Here is a 22,671-nt window from a genome sequence, read left to right on the forward strand (position 1 = left end):
CAGTTTTTATAATCTGCATAAGTGTTCGTTTGCACACTTGCTGTGTTTCATTGTCTACTGCACACCTGCAGGTGAGACTTAGAAACCTTTAAGTCCTGAACGTGAAGAACCGTGGCCACAACCAGCCTGATCTTTAAATGAGGATGACAGATCGGTTGTTGAAAGACGGGCCCATCCGTTATAAATACAAGGAAAAGGCAATCCCAGGATTGTGAGTTATTGAAGTTGCCCTTTTCTTTCTCTCCTGCAGAACCTAAAAGCAGATCCAGAAGAGCTTTTTACAAAACTGGAGAAAATTGGCAAGGGCTCTTTTGGCGAGGTGTTCAAAGGCATTGACAATCGGACTCAGAAAGTGGTTGCCATAAAAATCATTGATCTGGAAGAAGCTGAAGATGAGATAGAGGACATTCAACAAGAAATCACAGTGCTGAGTCAGTGTGACAGTCCATACGTAACCAAATACTATGGATCTTATCTGAAGGTAAGGCTTAAAAATAAAAATGCCGTTTTCCATGATGGAGCGCTTGAGCGAGACGCGAGCACGGTATGTGAAGGACTTCAGTAAATAGCACAGAAGGTTTTCAAAGGAAGGAGAAATGGTGCGACCTTTGTAGTCAAAAGATCCGGGCTTTGATAGTTTTATCATCTTAAATGTCACCTATAGAAATATATTTTTGGTAGACGTGTTTGATGTTGAAATGGCCTTTCCAACAAGAAAGAGTATTTCTGAGTGGGACTTTGTCATCAAAAACACATTTCTTAAGTTATAATGATAACAGTTAATCACCTAATTTTAGCATGGTTTATGATATGAACTCATGCCAACCTAAGAATATTATTAGTCTTTTGATATTTTGGTTATCAGATGTGATTTAATTTAATTCTGTTTTTTAAAAACTGCTGCTGAGAGTTGGTAATGTTGATTAGTGAGCAGGTTATCTACATTTGACTTGCAAGAATTCTAGGTCAGTAAATAGTAAATAAAATAGTGGTTATAGTGCAACACTACACATTGTCTTTGATCTTCACCCAGTTCTTGAAATGGGAAAGAATAGTATTAAAACTGGCTTTCCAGTCGTGAGGCTATAGGGTAAAACTGGCGTACCGCTAAGCGAGATTAAGACTGTCCCTTGTCAAGTTCCTTGACAGATGCCTGTTTTACTGTACTTAGCAGTATCTTTCAAAATGGGGGGGTTGAACATTTTAAGACTTGGTGAAAAAAATTCTCAAAAAATCCTTGTGGAAACTAAAACTTCAGAGGTAGAAGCAACTATTTCCTGAGGGAGGCAGCAGTAAGTCCATATAATGTAAGACCAGGCCTCCTCCCGTCCTGTATTTAAATTCTCCATGTTGCTGCTTGCAACCTACTCGTGAACAAAAGGGTAGTGCAGGCTTTCATTTTGTGAAAATGTGGTAATTAAGGTATAAGTGCAAGGATGGAAATTTTGAGAACCATTGATTCACTAAAATGAATCTTTAAAGGAAATCAAAATTGAGTGGTAATCCTTTTTTTTTGGGGGGGGGTGGGGTATAACCTAAAGGATATCATAGGTCAAATGCAGCATTTTGAATTGGAGAGAATAAGTTTTGGAGTTAGGTGTCCTGGCCTTGAATCTTGCTTAACTTGGTGTGTGTGGCCTTCAAGTTTTTTTTTTTTTTTTAGTAACTTCCCTGCTTCCCCATTTGTAAAATGGCAAGTTATGGACTATAACTCAATTTTGCAAAGATTAATGGGATTGTGTGAAAGTGCCTGGCATGTAGTAGGTACTTAATGAGTGTTAATTTCCTTCCTTAATTGATTGAATTTATTCATACCTCATCTCTGAAATTGCCTTGCAATGCAGGACGTACCCAGCTGAGGTCAAAGCAAGGAGGAGGAAGTTGGCCAACAATAACAATGCATGTTGCTGTGGGGGTGCCTCCAGTTTGAGTCTTGACAGGGTGAAAAGGGAAGTACTGTATGTTTTATCATTCCCATGATCTAAGAGAACACATGGGACTTCCATACAGGAAAGCAAAGGTCTTCTTGATGTTAAATTTCTATTGAGAAAAAACAAACGCCTGGAGAAACTCAACTTGAACTCTGTCTACTGCATCACTTAATATCCTTTGAGAAATGACTTCAACAATAGCTTTTAGTAGATTCAGAGTTGGGTTTCACTTGGTACGCTAGTGTTCTGTTTTAGCATGAATTATGGTACCTTTGGCAAAGGAAGTGTGGAGGATCCTCGAATTGTTGGTGATTTATGTCAGCTAATATTTAACTATGGAAATTGAGAATCAGTGGGTCGAAGTATCTTCTTCAGCCCCAGCTACTCAGCAGAATGTTTTACTGCATACCGGCCTAGATTGCTTTATTGTGGCCAAACATGGTGGTACCTTGACTGTACGTATTTAGAGGTTCCATCTTGTATGTCCTGTTCTTGCCTGAGCCACTAATTCTAGAATGTACATTCCAGATCAACCTAACCTTGAGCTAGAGTTGCCCCATGAATGTATTTAGTTAACATAATGTCAGCTACTAGAATAATCCCCTAAATTTATAATGGCTCAAATACAATAGAAGTTTATTTCTTGCTCACTGGTAGCCCTGATTTGTGGGCTCTTTTCCTGCAAACAGTGACCGAGGAGCCCAAGTTCCTTCTGTCTTGTTGTTCTTTCTTCCATCTTCCACACGTGGCTGTGCTCATCTGCTTTAAGTCATCGTGGGACAGAGAAAATGGGGGCCCCTGTGGGAAGTTTTCATGTGCTCAGGCCTAGACACGTCGCCCTGGCCAGAAGTCAGTCACACGGCCACACCTAACTCAGCAGCGGCTGGGAAGTGTCCTCTGATCATGGGCTTAGTGCTCAGCTCCCCACTCCTTTCCAAAGCCACTGACGTAAAGGAAGTGAAATAGCTCATGGACTGATTTTTCTCTAGTGACTGTCTTCAGGTAGAAGTTTTGACAGTTCTGTCTACAGCGCCTTACATATTTTACTAGGCACATTGTCCTTTAGAAAACATAACTGCCTCAAGAATGCCAGAAATAATACCACAGTTGTGAAAAGTTGCCCTTAATTTCCTAAACCACGTAAAAGATGATTCTAATTTGACTAAAAACGTAATGACTTGCTCTTAAACTATATTAACTATTGTAATTTGGGCAGGACAAGAGCCAGACCTGTGATTCTGTCTGTCCGTTCCCGTATAACTGAGTTTCGTGATCGTCCTTGGCCCAGAGGAAGACCCTCGGTAATGAGCCAGAGGCTGTCCTTCCATCTGATAGGCTCCTGAATTTTAAATTTTAAATTAGTACAGTACTAACTGTCAAGTAAGATACAAGTTAAACTAACATGTAAGACAAATGGGTCTTTGACATGAAGTTGAAAATAATTGTGGTTTATGTTGCCTTTCTAAAAACTCCTGGTAGTGCTCAGTTAGAGGTGATATTCTTAGTTCTTTAACTGGTGACCGGGGAGAGGGTGGCCTTTGGATTTCACCGTGTGCTAAGGGACTTTTACAAAGAAGATAGGGCAAAGAGGAATTAGCAGAAAATGGTTTCTTCATCACTGGGTTAGCCTTCGAAGGTCATATGATTATGTTTTGGTTTCAGTCATCTAGTCTAGCAAAAGTTTAAAAACAGTAGGTAAGTGGTCTAAATGTGTTGAATGTTACTGCAGATCAAGAGAGTGGCATTGATTTTGACTTTGTAGCTTTGATCATAGCACAGATTTGCTTTGTAGCATGTATTTCCCCCAAAGATTAAAAACAAAAACCATGACAACAATTTAGGGAAGAGAAGGAATAATAAAACAGTGAAAATGTGTTTGTTTTGATGAATCTGAGGCCTGGAAAGGTCTTGAAGATGATCACATACCATAGGAGAACTTCATTTGTTGTACTTTGTTTACTTTTTGGGAAATGAAGCCAGCTAGAATATTTAATTAACCAGAAGCCTCCGTGTCCCAACCATTGTACCCCTGGAGTTTTCTACCACAGAATACCACCCACAAGACCATAATGAAACTATGTGTTTAGGGAGGGGGTTGGGTAGTGGGCAGGAGGATAGAACTTTTTCATTTTTCAGTCTGGCAGTGAAGACATAATACGATCATAACGAAGGAAAGTATGGTGTGACACATTCTAAGTCTGTTTCCTTTTTATGCAGCATTTATAAGTGCTGCCTATTCTCTTCAGCAATTCAAATCCCTTAAGTTTGCTCTGTGCAGATTGCAAGACTATTAAAATCTCCACTTTGAGATTCATTTAGAGTTAAAGCGAGGATTTTAGTCATCCTCGTGTAAGTGCTTACCTATCTGGGTGTTCTTCAGGCTGCTGACTTCCTCAAGGATAAAAATGCAGATAAATAAATTTACAGGGTTACTAATAAAGATTGAGATACACAAGTAAAGTACCTGACGTGTGTAGCCAATTTTTAGTAAATGATAAATTATTTTTTTAATAAGAGAAAAGTTATCTGTGCCGAATGACTCAAAATTCATGAGTCTTAAAAACAGATGATTAACATGCTAAAAATTAGGATTATCATCTTACAGTAAATTTTGTGCTCTCAAACATCAAGCCAGTTTAACCCAAGCCAATCTGGTGCAAGGCAAAAACACCCAAAATAAAAACGGTGTGTTTACCAAACGTTTACTGGTCTTAGTTGTTTTTGTTGTATCAATATTAAGGAAACATGTCCATGAGTTTGTAGTTGTCTGATAATGGACTCAGATCCCCGACTTCAGAGTAAAGTTTTCTTCAGTTTCTAAAAAATTTTTAGGGTGGTTTTACCCATTGGATTCACTAGAAAACTGTTATGGGAAAGTCCCTTGATGAGTTTAAAAAAATTAAGTGCTCTCTGTATGTACACGTTATTTTGGTAAGGGGTTGATTGTGTTATACCTGTTACAGATGTATGTACTTCGGAGTAATTTTTTTATTTTTAAAGGTTTTACTGGCGAAGGGGAACAGGATTTTATTGGGAGAACAGTGTGTACTTCCGGGACTTTTCCAAGTCAAGTTGTCTTTTCAATCTTAGTTGTGGAGGGCGCAGCTCAGCTCCCGGTCCATTTGCCGTTGTTAGTTGCAGGAGGCGCAGCCCACCATCCCTTGCGGGAGTCGAACCAGCAACCTTGTGGGTGAGAGCCTGCGCTCCAACCAACTGAGCCATCCGGGAGCTCAGCGGGAGCTCATTGACTTCATTCTAGTCGCGGAGGGTGCAGCTCGCTGGCCCATATGGGAATAGAACCGGCAGCCCCGTTGCCCAGAGCTCGCTTTCTAACCAACTGAGAGTAATTTTTTAAAGTTGTATTTTTTGACTTCTGATTTGTCTTTTCTTTCTTTCCCAAAGGGAAAATAGTAGTTCCTGATGAAAAAGAAAAACGTATCGTTTCCCCGTTAGGAAAAGAAGGACAAATACTATAAATGGTTGGCATCTTTGTGAAGGAGGCTTCTGGGTAGCTTACTGCCCACCCATGGTCTCCGTTTACACTTCTTATCCCAGTGTGATTATTAGTAGCTGCCCCCCTGGGGTGTCAGAGGCATCCAAGTTTGGACAATAGAATATAATCAGCTTGTTATGCTTTATCTCCAGAACAAAACAAAACAAAACTACAGCCTCTCTCTTGCCCATATTGTTTTATAATTTCATGATATTTTTCTCTTTTATCAGAGAAGAAATATTAATATAGCTGCATGATATTAAACATATCTGTCAGGACATCTGAATTTTATCTTCACTCACACTTTTTTGCCGACTGCCCCATGACAAATCCTGCTCTTAAATTTACCTCTGGTTTCAGACATAGTTATGAATATAGATAGATTGTTAGTTTTGGGCAACATTTGAGTTTAGATATCGGCCTGGTATGTATACCCTTCTGTGCCTCAAGAGTTCTTATCAAAGCACAGGTTCTTTCTCATTCATTTTTTTCCTACTCCTGAAGACAGAGTCTGGCACGCTCTCCTTCATATGGAGAAACTAGGATACTGTGGTATAGCACCTGTGGAGAGACGACTCCATCTCAGCTGGAGTCAACAAGACAAATGGAAAGGGCCAGAGAAGGAAGTCGGGGTTCTCCCATACGGAGAAGTTTGGTGCAGCTGGAGGCACTTCTGTGGTTGTAACAGAGAAGAGCATGAGACACTGGGGCTGAGCCCCTTAAATGGAGTACTTGTACCTCTCCGTACCTCTTGCTGACTGCCCTGTATGTACCCTCTTGCAGTAAAGGTACACGTGGGGCACGTCTGCAGATATTTTACTTGTCATTAGTGGGGTGGGGGCAGTGCGCCTGGAATGTAGTGGGTGGAGACCGGGGGTGTTCCCACACCCGGCAGTGCCCAGACACCCCACACTCAGCGCCATGCAGCCCAACTGTCCACGGTGCCGCTGTGAGAAAATGCTGCCCTGTGGAACCAACAGTGGTCTTTGTCTCAGAATATAGGTGTGAGTACCAGTGTTTCTAAGGCTGGCGTTTGGCACGCGTGGGCTAGAACCCACTTGGGACAGAGTCTCCTCTCAGAGTCCATGGTTATGCCCATGTGATTATTGTGACCAGACCGAGTGTGAGCTTTGTGGGTGGGCATCATGAGCAGGTTGTGTCCACACTCGGGACAGTGAGTTTACACCGTCCAGCCTTGTGTGCTAGGCTCGGAAACTAGGAAACCTCAGACAGCATTCTAGGCATCTAGAACGGTATCTGAAAGCTGCTTTTCTGGGTGGCGGTTCTGATCTAAGGCAGGGCACAGAGCTGGATTCCTCAGAGCGCTATGGGCTGAGTAGCTGGTTCACAGCACGTATGGTTTCCCTAGTTAGTGACTAGGGCCCTTTCTAGACTAGTGGTCGTTATAAACAGTGCTGGTCTGCTTTCCTGGGGGTGTGGATCACCGGGATGAGAGCGAGCACTTGCCCACTGGGGTGTCTTAATGGGAATTGTGATCCTTTCTTGGACACCGAGGGCGTACGGCAGAGCTAACATTCTCTGAGACGTCGTTCAGTGTCTGGGGCAACGCTGTACAGCTGGCGGCCCTCCTCCTGCTGACGTTTTGCATGTTTTCTAGCACACGGATGATGACCACGGTCAGAAGTAACTAAACTGCCTGCTTTTTACTTTTGACCATGGTCATCAGTGTTAACTTATGAAAAAGCAAGTGAGATGCTGATATCTTGCCTTTTTCTTGTCTTGCTTTGTTTTGGAGGTTGTTTTTAAACATGATGTGGCATTCTCAGGGCCAAAGCAGGGATCTTCCCACGGTAGCCTCTGAGCTTTGGGGTAACTGTCTAGCCAATCAAATAACCTATTTTATGCTGTTAAATCAGGTGTTGGTCATTTTCTTACTGTGTTTCTTTCCCTCTTTTCCTTTTATGGACGTTAGACAAGGAGAGTTGAGCTTGTTTTCATATTTTTTAGTTTGTGGCACCATCGTCATTGATCTGTGTAATAAATACCCGTGTCTGTTTTGATCCATTTTATTTCATCCTTCACCCTCACTGCCTGTCTCTTTTGTACCACAGGTTTGGTGAGTTAGGGTCTGTGAGTCCTCAGTAGATAAAACGTCCCGTGTTCTGTGTATGAGTTCATTTCTCCCTGCCACATACTGATTTTTAAAACTTTGAACATAGTAAAATTAACTTTTGGGTGTACAGTTCTGTGCATTTTAACACATGTATAGATGCTTATAACCACCACCACATGTAGGATAGAGAACGATCCCAGTGTCCCAAAGAACTCCCAGCCTATCCCCCACTTCAGCCCTTGGCAGCCATTGACCTGTTTTCTGCCTCTGTATTTTTGCCTTTCCCAGAGTGTCATATAAGTGGAATCACACGCCTTTTGTACTTGGCTTCCTTCAGTTCGCATAACACACTTGGGATTCATCCATGTTTGTGCGAGTATCAATTATTTGTTCCTTTTTATTGTTGAGTGCTATGCCATTGTATGGATGTACCATGTTGACCTATGAAAGGGCAATTGGGTTTTTCCCCAGATTTTGGCAGTTATGAATAATAAACATTCATGTACAGTTTTTATATGAACATAAGCTTTTATTTCTCTAGGATAAATTCCTGGAAGTAGGATTGCTGGGTCATATGGTAAGTTTTAATTTCTCTTGGGTATATATGCCTAGGACTGGAATTATTGGGTCATATGGTAACTCTGTGTTTGACCTTTTGTGGAGCTTTCGGATTGTTTTCTGAAGCACGTGCACCGTTTTCCATGCCCACCAGCAGTGAGTTGAGAGTTCCAATTTCTCCACATCCTCATTATATTTGTTATCTTTTTGATTATAGCTGTCCTTAGTGGGTGTGAAGTGGTATCTCATTGTAGTTTGGGTTTACATTTCTTTCATGGCTAATGATGTTGAACATGCATGGTCTGTCTACTTTCTTGCTAACATTGATACAAAACTTTCCAATTTTTCCCACTCTTTTTTAAAAGAGCAAACATTTATTCAACTTTTAAACAAGCAAAAAGAATGGTTCACCCATTTCTTCCACCCCCCCACTACTTGCCTCTTGCAACCACCAATTTTTTTTTTTGCATCTGTGAGCTTTTTTTTTTTTTTTTTTTTTTTTTAAGATTCCACATAGATCATATGGTATTTATCTTTCTCTGTCTGACTTATTTCACTTATTATCATAATCCCCCTGAGGTCATTAATGTTGTTGTGCAGTTGGCAAAAATTCATTCCTTTTTTTAGGGCTGAATAATATTTGTGTGTGTGTGTGTATATCATAATTGCTTTATCCGTGTGTGTGTGTGTGTGTGTGTGTGTGTGTGTGTGTATCATAATTGCTTTGTCCATTTATCCATCAGTGGACACTGAGGTTGTTTCCATACCTTGGCTATTGTGAATAATGCTGCAGTGAACATGGGGATGCATATATCTTTTCAAATTAGTGTTTGTATTTTCTTTGAATAAATACACAGAAGTGGAATTGGTGGATCATCTGGTAGTTCTATTTTTAATTTTTTGAGGAACTTCCATACCATTTCCCATAGTTGTTTACACCTTACATTCCCACCAACAGTGCACAGGGGTTCCCTTTTCTCCACAGCCTCGTTGACGTTTACTTGTTGTCTTTTTGATAATAGCCATTCTGATGGGTGGAGGTGGTATCTCATTGTGGTGTGGATTTGCATTTCCCTGGTGGTTGTGTTGTTGGGCATGTTTTCATGTGTCTCTTGGCCATTTATATGTCTTCTTTGGAAAAAATGTCTATTCAGATCTTTTGCCCATTTTTCATCGAATTGTTTGCTTTTTTGCTGTTTTGAATTCTTAAATCTTTTGGATATTACCCCTTATCAGATATATGATTTGCAATAATTTTCTGCTATTCCATAGATTGCCTTTTTATTTTGTGGATCGTTTTCTTTGCTGTACATCATTTTTTCCCACTCTCATAGGTATAATATAGAATTTATTACACGTTTTTGCATTTCTATTATTAATGGTAAGTTTGAACATCTCATATATTCTTAGTCCTTGAAGTTTTCTATTCTGAATTGTTTGTTCATATCTTTGGTGAAGTTTTCCATTGGATTTCCTGTTTCTTTAGTGTTTCATATATCTATTAACTTACTGATTTTTTAAAAATCAGTTTTAGATATCACAAGTACCTTCTCTGACTCTGTTGTACTTCTTTTAACTTCAAGGTGTCCTTTGATGAAAGAAATCCTTAATTTTAATGTAGATAAGTCCATCACTTTTTCATCTTTTGATTGCTGCTTTTGGGATCCCGTGTAAGGAATCCACTAGTTTCCTGAGGGATGATTGGTCACCTGCAGAAGTGGGACCTGAGGTCTCACCTGGGGAGCTTACAGACCCCTGAGGTGTGACCCTACCTTGAAATTCTTTGTTCTGGGCTGTGGCCTAGACAATGGAGGGGGTGGGTAGGTTTAAAAGTTCCCTAGGTGGTTCTAATGTGAGGTCAAGATTGAAAATAAAATCTCTGATCTGTAGAATCATCTTGAGAGAAAGGGCATCATCAGAGACCAGCACACAGAAGGTAATTACTGCTACGGATGCTGTTAGTGTTAGAGAGAAAATACCATCTCAGGTTTAAACCACAAGGGCGTGCATCTCCTTACACAGCAAAAATTCCAGAAGAAGGGCACCGTCTGGTGTAGTACAGCTGGTGGTCAGCAGTGTCATCAAGAATCCAGCTTCCTTCTTTCTTTATAGGCTTTACCTGTGGGCAGATAAAAGTCTCCCCCCCCGAAAGCATTTGCTTCTTCAGGCACAGAAAACCTTTCTTAGAAGCCTGCCCAGACCACTTCCCCTCATGTTTCATTCAGCAGAATTGGGTCACAGGCTGATGACGGAGTCAGCCCCTGGCCAGTGGGATGGAACCACCTCGTTGGCTCCCACCAAACAGGATTTACGTCTGGAGCTGGGAGAAAGGTGGGCATCCCTAGGGTCACAAAGTCAGGGGAGAGAGAAAGGGGCAGGTGTTGGGTGAGTGGATCAACCAGCAGCGCGTCTGAGAAGGAGTTTTGGTGGTTGCTGCCCTTGGTGTGTCCATTTTCGGAGTGTGTGTTCTATGCCACACCACTGTCCTGGGGAATCTGGCACCTGCGTACGTGTGTGCACTCCTCTTGAGTGTGAAGCTTGAACACATTCTCCAGACAGTGGACCTGCAGGCTCTTAGCTCAAGGTCACCGTTTCACACTTGGCCTTGAGTCTGAGGCCGTTCGGCAACATCTGCAAAAGAACATTGTCCTAGTGTTGAATTTGTATTGACCTCTACCTTATTTCAAGGAGAAGTTCTTGCCCAGCATGTATATATATCCAGTCTTCAATGCATGGATGATGTTCACCTCTGTAGCTCGTATGTGTTGGATGAATGGATTTGGGTTTGAATTTGTTCCAGTATCTATGGGCCACGTCGACATGGATCCAGAAGCATAGCCAGTGCCTAAAAGTCTTTCTTGTGTTGCTGGGAAATCGGACTCCTTGGCAAATGGGCAGCGGCTTCAGCTGCCAAAGCTGGCTGTCACATGAGCCCATGCGGGGCAGCCCTTGTCCCTCTGGCTCCTTTGCTTACACTCCGTCTCTGCCAAGAATCCCATTTTGGTTTTGTGGTCCTGTAGCTTTCCTTGTCAGCACCGTCCTTCCTCATTCCTCACCTGTGGATGGTTCTGTGGCGGCCCATAAAACAGCCTGGCAGAGGTGACATTGCTTCCAGTTACTTACTAGCAAACTTGCTTTCGGCAGAAATGAGTGCTTCCTGAAACACCTCGTGTTTGTTTGCTCTTTACCTTTGCATCCTAGAAAAGGGTCCTTTGTGGTAACATTGCTTTTTGTGTCTGACAGTTGCGACGTGTTGGGCTCTGAAGGACTGATTGATGTGGAGTTAGTTCCTGGACGTTTCAGGAGGGGCTGAAGCGGTTTAGATATTTTCATTTTGAAAACCTACCAAACCTACAGGTTTTATTGGTATGGCTGAGAGTCCTTTTGTCCCTGTTGTGATGATTCATCTTTAGAGAAGTAAATTCATTTGTAGGTGACTTTTCTCCATCCTCTTTGACTCGGTATCTAAAACATACATATTTGAATCAAACTTTTAAAACACAGAAACATCCTCCTTCATAAAACTCTTTTAAGAGTAGGTTGTTTTTTCTTCCTTCCTTTCTTTGTATCCTGGATGCACAGATAACTACACAGAGTATTCCGATTTATGATTTGCATTACCACGGTGGCAAGGATCAAATATCTTTAGGCATTTTTTTTTTTGCCTGAAGGAAAGAGGATTGTTTTTATTTTTTTAGAAAAGAAATTGTGGGGTGATATATAATAGAACAGACACAAATATCTTTGCTAACTGCAGTTAGTTGGGAAGTACCGATATTTTGGCATTGGGTGGCTGTTGGCTCACTGCAGATTGAATTGCTAAAAGCAATTTGTATAACCTGTAAGTAGACCAAGCACTGTTCCCCTGGATTAGGTACTTAACTTAGTTTACTGAATTTTGATGATTTCTTGTTGACTTAGTGTGAGATTGGCTTTGTGATTGGTTATATGCTTTGATGGACTCTAATGACTGTTCGCTGTCATTATCACTGGAATCAGTGAGAGAGGTCAATGGCAAGGTTGATTATAGACCAGGGCTTACAGAAGCTAATCACCATTTTTCATTTGCATACAAGCTTTTTCTCTTGCTTCTAGCCAAGGCTGGTGTAAAGTGGCAGATGGATTTTGGAGCCATTATTTGTCACATATTTTAAAAGATGTGATGAGTTGGCTGGTGTTGAAATGTTTGGTAGAAAGCACTGGTTCTTTAACAGTAATGATTTATGCTTCTTCTTTGGGATGGAAATGCTATCACGTTTGCTTTCTGCACGGAGGTGTAGCATGAAGACTTCTTGCCTTTCTCTCGTCTCCTCTATGCCTAGGTAGACCTATATTTCTGGACACTTTTCTTTTTGAAAGTTGAGATCCATTCAGAGGCTTTCAGACTTGTCCCTAGAAGAAAGGGGGCATAAATATGCCAAATGCAAAACCACAATAATTTCTTTGATTGCAGGGACCTTGGGGCCAGCTTGCAGTAAGAACTTGCCTTTAGAAGATCCTTTGATTCCCATCCATGTCTCCCTCTCCTCAAAGGGCTGGCAGCCAGATGGACAGTGGGCACATGGCCCTGACATCGACGACTGCACGGAGGTAAGCCGCTCTGGCAGTGCTGCCCGGGCAGACAGGCTCCTTCCTCGTGGGTCCCGAGCCCGGCCTCCTTCTGCACCTGCGCACACCTGCTCAGAGGACCTGAGGCTTTTTCTCTTGCTTCCAGCCAAGGCGAGGGTTCTGGAACCTCGGGTACCAGGGGCTTAGAAATGAGTAGAGTGAAAGACAGCTGGGACAGCTTTCTCTTGGTCGAGGACTGGAATCCCCCTGAGGTGGTGGTCTTGAAATCATGGACAGTGGCCTGTGGCTTAGTGTCTGTCGCTCCCCACACATTGGCTTGATTCCGGCCACTATGAGCCATAGTTGCCATTTGGGGGCAAGTTGCAAAGAGTCTGTTTCCTTTCTCACTTGTATCAGGGGAGAGATTATTGATGGAGTTGCTGTAGTGGGTACCCCAGCCTGAGTCTGGTGCTAGAGTGTGCGGATTTCAGAGACCATGCTCTGAATTTTCTAGAGGTATTGCTCTAGACTTTGACCCAGAGAAAGCACCGTGGACCACAATTCTACACTTTTTCTAGAAAATGGATTGCAACCCTGGACGAGCTTGATTGTTGTTGGCAGAGATCAGCTTCCTCCTGTTGTATTGCTTTATTCTTAAAGGAATAGATATATCAGAATAAAGTAGTTTGTTTTCTAGCATATTTTTGTTTTAATTGTTTTTGTCTCAATTATGAGCTTAGGTTGTAGGGTTGAAAAGGGGAGAATTTTAACTTATGTCTTTGGGAAAATCTGGGAGTGAAGTTTCATTTTTACTGTTTAACGTAAAATCTTAGAAGTTTAAGTATGGCCGCTGAAATTGAATTTAAGACAAGTGTGATCTTTCTGACTTTCTTAAAAAACCTCAGTTTCCCCTTTGACCCGAACGAGGAGAGTGAAGGAGTGTGTTTGGGTGTGGCAAGGCTTGCTGGCTGGTGCAGGTTTAAGAAGGCCGTGGTTTTCTGCACGGCTGTTCCACAGAGCGTAAGACAGCGGGCTGCCCGTGTCCGTGGTGTTTGCTGCCTGTTGGCTGTGGTTGGTTAGACTCATGGCAGTTTTAGTGACCTCACTGTAAACATTTCCCATACGACAACTTGTACACATTTCAGAAAAGGAAAAAATCTTTATTGTTAACCGTTTTTGTTTTTGCCTTTTGTTCTAACCCATTAAGATTATCTTTATGATTGTTGTCGGGATTTCCTTTCTAAGCTCATGTGCTCATGGAAGGCTCTGGCTAGTGTAAAATGTATTAAGAGGATTATCTCCTGGTTCTTCAATGTTCTTTTACTTTGCAGGTCTCTCACTATTGTGTTTACTTTCCAAGAGATGCATTGAGCCATCTGCAGAGCCTTGCTCTTTCTTTTATGGCCTGTGTGAACAAGGCAGCTGCAGCTTTAGTGAAAGGTCGCCACACAAACAGTGAACCTCATGTGATAGCAGGAGGTTATGAACTCAAGGTAATAAGTGAATTTAATTCTAGCTTCACTTCTTGGTTTAATAAGGGACCACATTTGATGTTACTTTTTCTGGTTTTAATCAAGTTTCTGCCTCCATTTTATATTCAGGAAATTAGAACTGGTCCATCGGAGCAGCTGTCAACAAGAGTGGCGTGTTCTTAATCTCTGACTTGCTGCTTTCTTTTTTGAGCAAATAATTACCGGGTCCCTTAACCCTCTGCTGGGTGTACCACAGTGTGCAGAGGAGTGTCCATCGTTAACTTGTTTTTAAAAAGCACTCTCTTGGTAAATTGGGATTCCTTACTTGGCAGTTGGGTTTAAGACTCAATTTAAGAAACTTAACTTAAGAAAAGGTGATGGCATTTGAAGACATTGAGGTGTGACTTGAAAAGTCTAGATGTGTAATTAAAAAAACCCGAGCATCCCATTGTTCTCAGAAGTCTCTTGAGTAATGAAATTGGCCCCCACCCAACCATTGCCTGTGTGCCGAATCTCACTATTACCACAGGCACATCATTGCGCCCGTGGTGGTGGAGCCTTGGATGGGGAGAAGTGGGGTGAGGCATGATGAGCAGTTGCGCAAAGGGTCTCTGATGGGTGAGCTGCTGGCGAGCTGATGGACAGCTCTGTGGGTTTGAGCTAAGGTAGCGTTTCTGGAAGAGTCTCCATTCTTGGAGATATTAGAAGATGCTACCTGGTGAAATAAATTTGGAAATGTTTGGTTTAGCAGGTTTCTGTTCCGTTAGAGCTTTTGAGACTCTCTAAGGGAGGTAAATATACAATATTTCCCAAATGTATTTCATTGTGGGACCTTCTGCTCTTTTTTCCCCCCTCTCTCATTTTTACGGTACATTTCAATTCTGTACCCAGTCTCCCCGGTGGACCTCTCTTGAAGTGGTTCTCCAGTCAGCATGCTTGGGAAGCTGAGCCTTAGGACACATCACGTGGTTAAGAGCCTAAGTCAGCAGATGCCAGGTTAGCGCTGGAGGTGCCAGCTTTCTGCTGGTCTCCTGCTATTTTGCTATCTTTTGAAAAACATTCCTTAAAATGTTAGTGTTTTAAAAACTGGATGAACTGACAAAGGACCATGAAGCATTACATAAAAGGCAACTAATGAATTAGCATTTTAATGTTTTAAACAGTTTTATTTTTCATTAAATAGTTTCTGAGTGATTCTGGAATAGTTTCTGGAATTTGAGAGAAAATAAGGTGAAAAGTACTTGGGCACGTCCTGTCCTGTTCCTTAGGAAACACAAAGTAATATTAGCACACACAAAATTGTGAGCTGAAATCTACTGTAGGTTAAAATTTTAATGAGCAGAAATCATTGGGGGATTGAGGGGGTTCTGATTAATACCACGGTACCCTAAAATCTTTTTGTCTCAATTTTTCTTGAAATCTTTCTAAAGACATTTCTAAGCCTTTGTCTGCCTCCGGTGGGTGTGGTTCACTTTTCCTTCATTTACCGACCACTTGAATGTTAATACGCCATTTTGTTGCTGCCAGAATGCAGCAGTGGGCAGGGCAGTGGTGACCCCTGACCTCAGGTCTGGGGAACACGACAGCCTTTCTCTGTCAGAACTTTTAGTGTCTCCGTTCGCCATTCTTCACCTTGGTTGGCTTGCTTTTCCTGCTTGCTTGTGGCATGCTCATCTCATCTGATCTTTTAATTGCTGCCCGACCTTCCAAATCTCAGCTCCAGGCCTGGCCCCTCCCTGGGCCACAGATCCACTTATGGAAGCATCTGCCAGACAGTCCCCTAGAATGGCCCATGGGAACCTCACAGCCAGCATGTCCAAAGCAGTGACTGGTTCTCTCTGATGAGCTGGGTCTCAGGGAGTCCAAAGTTCCCATTACGAAGGGAGTGATTAGAAGGTGCTTATTTAATCCAGGGGTAGTAACTGAAAACAGGAGCACGGAGGTGCCCTGTCCCACCCCTGAACTGGGATCGTGGCCTGGCTGTGTCTATGAATGACCCAATTTAAATTCCTGCGGGGCCAAATCTCCCTCAGTCTCTGCACTGATGAGACCTTAGAAATGTGTTCAGTGCTTTGGAAGAGTGAGCGTGTCAAGGACATAAGGCCTTTATTTGAAGCTGTTTTCAGAGGAGCCATATTGAAGGCCCTCATGAAATCAACCAATGGTCTCTAGGAGAGAGAAAATCTGGAGACAAAGATTCCAGAACATTCTTCACCACTGGCTGTCGGGGATGCCTCCGTGGCTCCTCACTTCCTGCTTCCCCGCCCCTTCCTGTCGCGTTGCTCCTGTGGTGGTGTCTTCTGCACTGTCAGGTGGGAGATCACAGGCAGGTTGACTGAAGTGGGTGGTCCCTGTCCCTTTGAAGGTGTGAGATGGGAAAGACAAGCCTTCTTCCTTGCGTTGCTGACCCTGATGCTCCCTCGCGCAGTTGGTGGCCCTTTGGTGGCTCCAGAGCCTCTTATACACCCCCCCACCCACCCCCCACCCCCCACCCCCCACCCCCCCGCTTGGGGGCGGGGACTGACAGCAGTCGTCCAGCCTCTGCGCAGCTCACGCCCCTTGGTCCTTCTGGCTGTTGTCATTGAGGGATGCGGATTGCGTTAGGAGAAGTCAGATGAGGCCGTTCCAGCACTTGTCCTTCTCGGGCCATGTTCTGTGTGCTGTCCTTCCATCTAGTGCCGGCTTCTCGACACTTCGCGCTGTCCACCCACCTCTTCTCTAGGGATGGGAGCCTCCTTCTCCCCTTTTATCCAAATGAGGGGCAAACCACCAGGCAGGGTGAGGGCCGAGATTTGGATGGTCTGCAGAATTTAGGGGCAAAGGCCAGCAGGAGCCTGGCATGTTTGTGGGTAGAGCTATCTTTGTGAGCTTTGCAAAAAGCACTCCCATCTATATCTCTGGAGCCCTTAATTCAATTCCTCAAAGACCGGGACACATAATTCGAGGTAAACAATGTGAGACTAGGACAGTAAGTGGTAGCCTCTAATCTGTGGAGTCCTGCGTTCTCTGGGGGCATCATCACTGTGTTTGTGGTATGGAAAGTAAAACGAGGTGGACAGAAAACATCTGGCATCTTACTTTTTGTTGATCTGGCAGGTGTGGGGAAAAGAAGTGTGCGAAAATAATTTTGTTGATGGGCCTCATGGTGCTCAAGGCGGGAGACCACAAACCAATACAGAAGACACATGGTGGCTCTGACCCTGGCAAGTGCCATCATCGGGGCAGGTGGCTGCAGCTCCTAATGGTGTGGTCAGGCAGGGTCTCAGGGAGGGGGCTTTGAGCAGAGGCTTGAAGAGGGCAGGCAGGAAGAGCGCTGGGCCAGGGAGACGTGGGGAGCAGCCTGGCAGGTAAGGAATGCTTCCACCTGGGACTCCCGCTCCCCTGGCCGGTGTCAGAGTCTGTCTCGGGGAGTTGGAGGAGTCTAGAATATGCTTGTTGCTTCTAGAAATGCTCGACCTAACATTGTTATACTCGTAGTGTATTAAAATTTGGAAGGAAGAGTGGAACACGTGCCAGGAAATGATATGCTTTCCCCAGTTTATCATCTGTTTTGTGATTCCTTTGGGTTGTTTTCTTAGGGTTTTGGCTACTTACTTTGATTTCAGGGTTATTTCCAAATAGCTGTCCTGTTTCTATGCTTCTTATTTCTGTTTTCACTCTTTATTGGCTTTAATTAATGTATTCTCTAAAGCAAATGGGTTTTGGGCTTATGATTCCATTTAAGGATGTGAATATAATAAGAAGAGTCTCTGAAAAGAGAAGAAATTTATGCACATTTTAATAAACATGATCAGATGCACACTCCTTAAAATCTCCTTTGAGTGGTAGTTTCTCAGGTGTTTGTAAATGGAATTTTTATTTTGTGGAGGGGGAGGCACAGCTTCAAGAGCTGCCAACTGGCTGATGTGCACGCGGAGGAGACCACTGATGCTGCCAGGGCAGAGCCTGTCTTAGGAGCGGTGGCGGGTTTGGGTCTAACAGATGCTGACCCGTTTTAGTCACTGTTCCCGGTCGCACAGAGAACTGGTAGCAGTAGCCTTTGGCTTGTACCCTGTGCCTGCCACGTGACGTGATGTTGTAGTGAGACTTCTTTTTTCCCTGAGAATTTCCTTTCTCTGAGCAATAAACAAAACCTTTATCCTTGGGACTTAAGTTGTGATCTCTTCCACTTTTGCTTGCTGATTCCAGACTTGAGTCAGGATGTCTTCGGTGCTTGCGAGCATGCGTGCAACCTTGGCTAGCAGAGTCGTCCTTTCCCTGCATGAATGGGTGCTCATCGGGGCAGTCGCTTAGCCCCGGGGCTCTTGGTTGGAATAACAGGACCCCCTTCCTCTTCCACGTGCACCCACACAGTGACAGCCGCCCTCCACGGCCTCCCCCACCATTTGCAAGTCATCTGCAGCGTTCCCCATTGGCCTGGAACAGCTGCAACTTCTGGGACAGGGAGAAGCCACATCTGTTTTCTTGGAGAGTAATTTTTAGTATGGAAGTATCTGTTCTTGTGTTTCTGGGAAAAATAGAAAGGATACATGGAGCCCGTGGTATTGGACTCCAGGGTGACTGTGGGTAAAAGCAAAACCACTTATTTTGGGGGGTGCACTAAACAAATCTGCAAGGAAATCTTGCTTTGAAATCACAAGGGAATACATTGCATTTCACCATCAATCATGGGAAGAAAATTGTAGGCCCAGTGCCAAAGATGATATAAAAGATGTGTTTTGAAATGTTTCTGAGGATGGGGACTGTGGGTTCCTTTTTCTCTCCCGAACACACTGTCCTAGTGTCATTGAAAGTCCCTGAAGACATTTGGCAGCTCCATTTTGTGTTTTTCTATCCAGAAAATTGAATGAATTAAAATTTCAATTAGGCTAAATATTTTACTTCACCAGAAAGAAACTGAACTCTGTTTTCTGGCTAATGCTACCTATAATTTAAAATAAGTATTAATTGTATTTCTAGTTCTCTTTGTCTCGACATACATTCTGCATATTTAAACCTCCGTCTGGAATATCTAAACACAGCTGATGTATTTAAATAAAACAAACTAATTTTACCATATACTTTCTTTTCAAAAACTTCTACATTTCGGAGTAAATTTCTAAAAAACGGTGTGATCTATATCACAAATTACGTAATGAGGGGCTGCTTGGTATGTAATTGAAGAGAAGACTGATTCCTTTTGAGGTAAATAAACCCTCTTTTGTCCAGTAGTTCCTGCAGCACGGCGCGACTTTTAGGCATTTAGGTAAATAAAGACATCTGCTTCCAAATGTGAAAAACGGCTGCTAGAACCCAGCCCTGTTCCTGAAATCTTCCTGGCGGTAACGTCGTGATCATTCCTGACTGACCACCACTTGCCAGGTGGCAGACAGAGCAATTAGCTGCCCATTTTCGAGGAGTCTGTAGTCAGGCACTGTGGCTTTTTATGTGCTGCAACAGGGTCTTCCTTCCCTGGGCAGAAAAAGAGCCAGGGTTGGCAGTAGTTCACGCCATGTTTGGATGTGGGGGCAGCTCACCAGCTTGGGTCCTGAGCCCTCTGCTGCCTGACTGCAGGGAGGGCACCCTGGGATGTGCGCGTCTGATCCAAGCGGAGCGTGACTGTTTTCAGTAGCTCACCGGTAACAAGCTTATTGTAAGTCGAGAACATGTGCATGTACCTGTCTGTTTCCTGTAAAACTGTGCAGAAAATGAAGATTTACTGAAGTGGCCAAAAGGTTGGAAGGAAGAGAAGCAGAGGGTTCGGATGACAGAAATAGTCCTCAGTACAATCAAGCACGGAAGTCTATTTAAAAATCTCTTAACTTCCGAAGCTGTTTATCTTCAGGCTAAACTCCACGCACGGCATTAATAGTATCAATATGAATTTGCCATCCACGCATTTGAAATACAGCATTTGTTGTTTGGGAACCTACCAGTTCTGTAAATTGTTTTATAATGCTGAAGGCACCTCTTAAAAAATCTGCAAAAGGCAATGTAGTCTTCATTCTCAGCCACACTCCCTCTCTGACATGGTGCTGTCTGACGTCTTTGGGCTGGGTCTTTATCCTGTAATTATATGTCCTGAGTCCTCAGTAATCACTTCTTTTGGTTTTACGGGTTTTGTGATATTTCTGACATATGTTGCATAGTGATCACTGAGATCTTCGTCTAGCAGAAGGATAATCTTGTATTTACTAGAAATGTTGCACTTTTGCAGAAAGAGCACATTGTTAGCTTCATAGCAAGATTATGGCCTAGAACTTGTAGGATGTACCGATTTGTCATCATTGATTGTGATGTTTGCTCTGTAGTGAGGATAGATGTGAGCGAGGAAAGCAAAACCCTTCTCTTTTACCTCCCAGGGCACTTTTGTTCATGCTTCTTCCTATTATTTCTTTCCCCTCTGATTGAGATTATTTGTGAGTGTATTTCCCTGATAACCTTATAAGCGTCCTTCAGCTTAAGCAGACTTTTTATTCATCTTAATATCTGCTGGCATTAGCACAGAATTAACATGTATTACTGTGTGTGTCAAATTTACATTGATGGAAGAGAGGAACATCTCTGCCCATTGGGGAAACAATTACTAAAACACACATGAACATGCACACAAACAGTTATAAGGCAGCCCCTTCCAGAAGAGACAGTCCTGTGACTTAAACCCTAAGAAGAGCTTTTCACGGAATGCCCAGTGTTCTCAGCTTATTAAAGGACATTAGGACAAGAATTATTAAAATGGACATGATGGAATGGGGCATGAGAATCTTTCAAATTCCAGGCAAATATTTTATAAATCGATGTACTTTTCAGTCAGTTAGATTAGAAAGTTCGTTGGTTTCTAAAAGGAAACCAGTTAAGCGATTAAACGCTGCGTCCCTGGCACATAGAAATGCTCTGGCTGCCGTCGTCCCTTTCCTCTTCCCAGGAGTCCCGTCCGATCCTAGTAGGAGTCTCCTTCCCCTGTCCGTCCTTCCGGACCGTGTGCCTTTTCAGGTGTATTATACTGTGATGTCAGGAAAAGTCCTGTGCCTCAGATCGTTGCTAGAATATTCTGTTCTTTCAAGGTTTGGAATTATTCAAGGACAAAATCATTGGAACTTCTTGCTACATGTTTGTCCATCTGTCCATCTTTGCATATATTCAGAGGAGGTTTATTGATCCGTTTCTTCACCTACCCTTTTCTGCCTGTACTTACTTACTCTTTCTTGAGTAAATTTTAATTTGTAATTTACAAAGAACTTACCTTTTTCATTCTGGATTTTCAAGTTTGTTCCCATAAAATATTGCGATCTGTTCTCTTTGCATTAAAATTTTTTTCCTGTGTGTATTATTAATATTGTTATATTTGCAAATTAGTGTGTTAGCTTTTTTCCTTGATTACAGTAACGAGATTATTATTTTTAAAAATGGATTTATTTTATTCCATATTTGCCATTAGTTATACATGTATCTTTGTTTTTTTATTAATTCCTTTCTTTGCTTTCCTTATATTGGGTCCTTTTCTTAGGTTTTTTTCTTCCTTCCTAACTTCTGGATTGAACACTTACATCCCCCCCCCCCCCCTTTTAACTTGATAATGAAAATATGTAATGCTATAAATTTTCCTTTGAGTAAATCTTTGGCTGTTTTGTGTAGCTTTTGGTGTGTGTAGTGTTTCCAACATCATTTTTAAATAATTTGTAGTGCTGGTTTTGATTTTTTTTCTTTTGATCTAAGGATTTGATCCAGTAATTTCTTTCCCTTCCCCTTCCCCATCCCCTTCCTCTTCCCCTTCCTCCCTCCTTCCCTCCCTCCCTCCCTCCCTCCCTCCCTCCCTCCCTTCCTTCCTTCCTTCCTTTTTTATTGAAGAGCAATTGAAATTCTTAAAGCCCCCTTGAAGCCCTGCTGGCCTGGCTGGAGAACACTGCTTGGGAAGGTGTCCTCTGTGGCTGGGCTGTGGTGTGGGGGGCTTAGTTTTGATTTCAGGGAGTCTGAGCTAAGCTATTGTGTTGGTGAAGCTGTTGTTTTGGCAGCCCATTAACAGACTAGTACAGAAAGAAGGGGTACCCCCAACTTTGTCGCAAAGCATCTTAAAGCCTTGATATCCAAAGCAGCGTGATACTTTCTCTGAGAATAGTCTTGGATGATGAGTTCTATCTCTGGAAGTAGCTTGGCTCCATATGCCAATTAAATGGTGGGCAGGCCCATCAGACCTCTGTCCCAGGCAGGCTCTTTTTGGAATTAGCAAATATCTAGGCACTGAGACGGCCCAAATTCTACCTAAAGACGTATGGTGTAAGTAAATGGAGGAAAAGATGCATACAGAAATGGCGTTCCCAGAATATACAAATGCGTAAGCTTTCCAGCATTTTCCATGAAGGTGACACATGGCAGTGGACTCAAATATGCCTTACTGCTTGACAGCTGTACCTCCTTAGTGGAGATGAAAATGCCAAGATGACGCAGCCATAGCCGTCATTGTGATGTCCCTGAACTAACGCTCTTTGTTTGGATTCCATCATGGCCGAGCTACTCTCGTTACTATACACCATCCTGCTTCAGTCTTCTCCCGTGCCAGTCATGTGCTAAGCACTTGTCTGGGTATAGAGGATATAGCAATGAATGCAATAGACCTTG

The 22,671-nt window shown here is 42.9% G+C and overlaps 1 protein-coding gene across 2 annotated transcripts in view; it reads left to right on the forward strand.

The window, feature by feature from the left end:
* The window catches only part of STK24 (serine/threonine kinase 24), a 103,306-nt gene that overhangs the window by 44,450 nt on the left and 36,185 nt on the right, over positions 1–22,671 (forward strand). For both annotated transcript variants that reach the window (XM_019756910.3, XM_019756909.3), the window contains exon 2: positions 251–481. In XM_019756910.3, coding sequence (XP_019612469.1) covers positions 251–481 — 231 coding nt within the window. The remainder of the gene's footprint in view (positions 1–250; positions 482–22,671) is intronic.

The sequence above is a fragment of the Rhinolophus sinicus genome, chromosome 16, assembly GCF_057876585.1.
Source record: "Rhinolophus sinicus isolate RSI-liver-muscle chromosome 16, RSI-T2T, whole genome shotgun sequence".
In the NCBI taxonomy this organism is placed as follows: domain Eukaryota; kingdom Metazoa; phylum Chordata; class Mammalia; order Chiroptera; family Rhinolophidae; genus Rhinolophus; species Rhinolophus sinicus.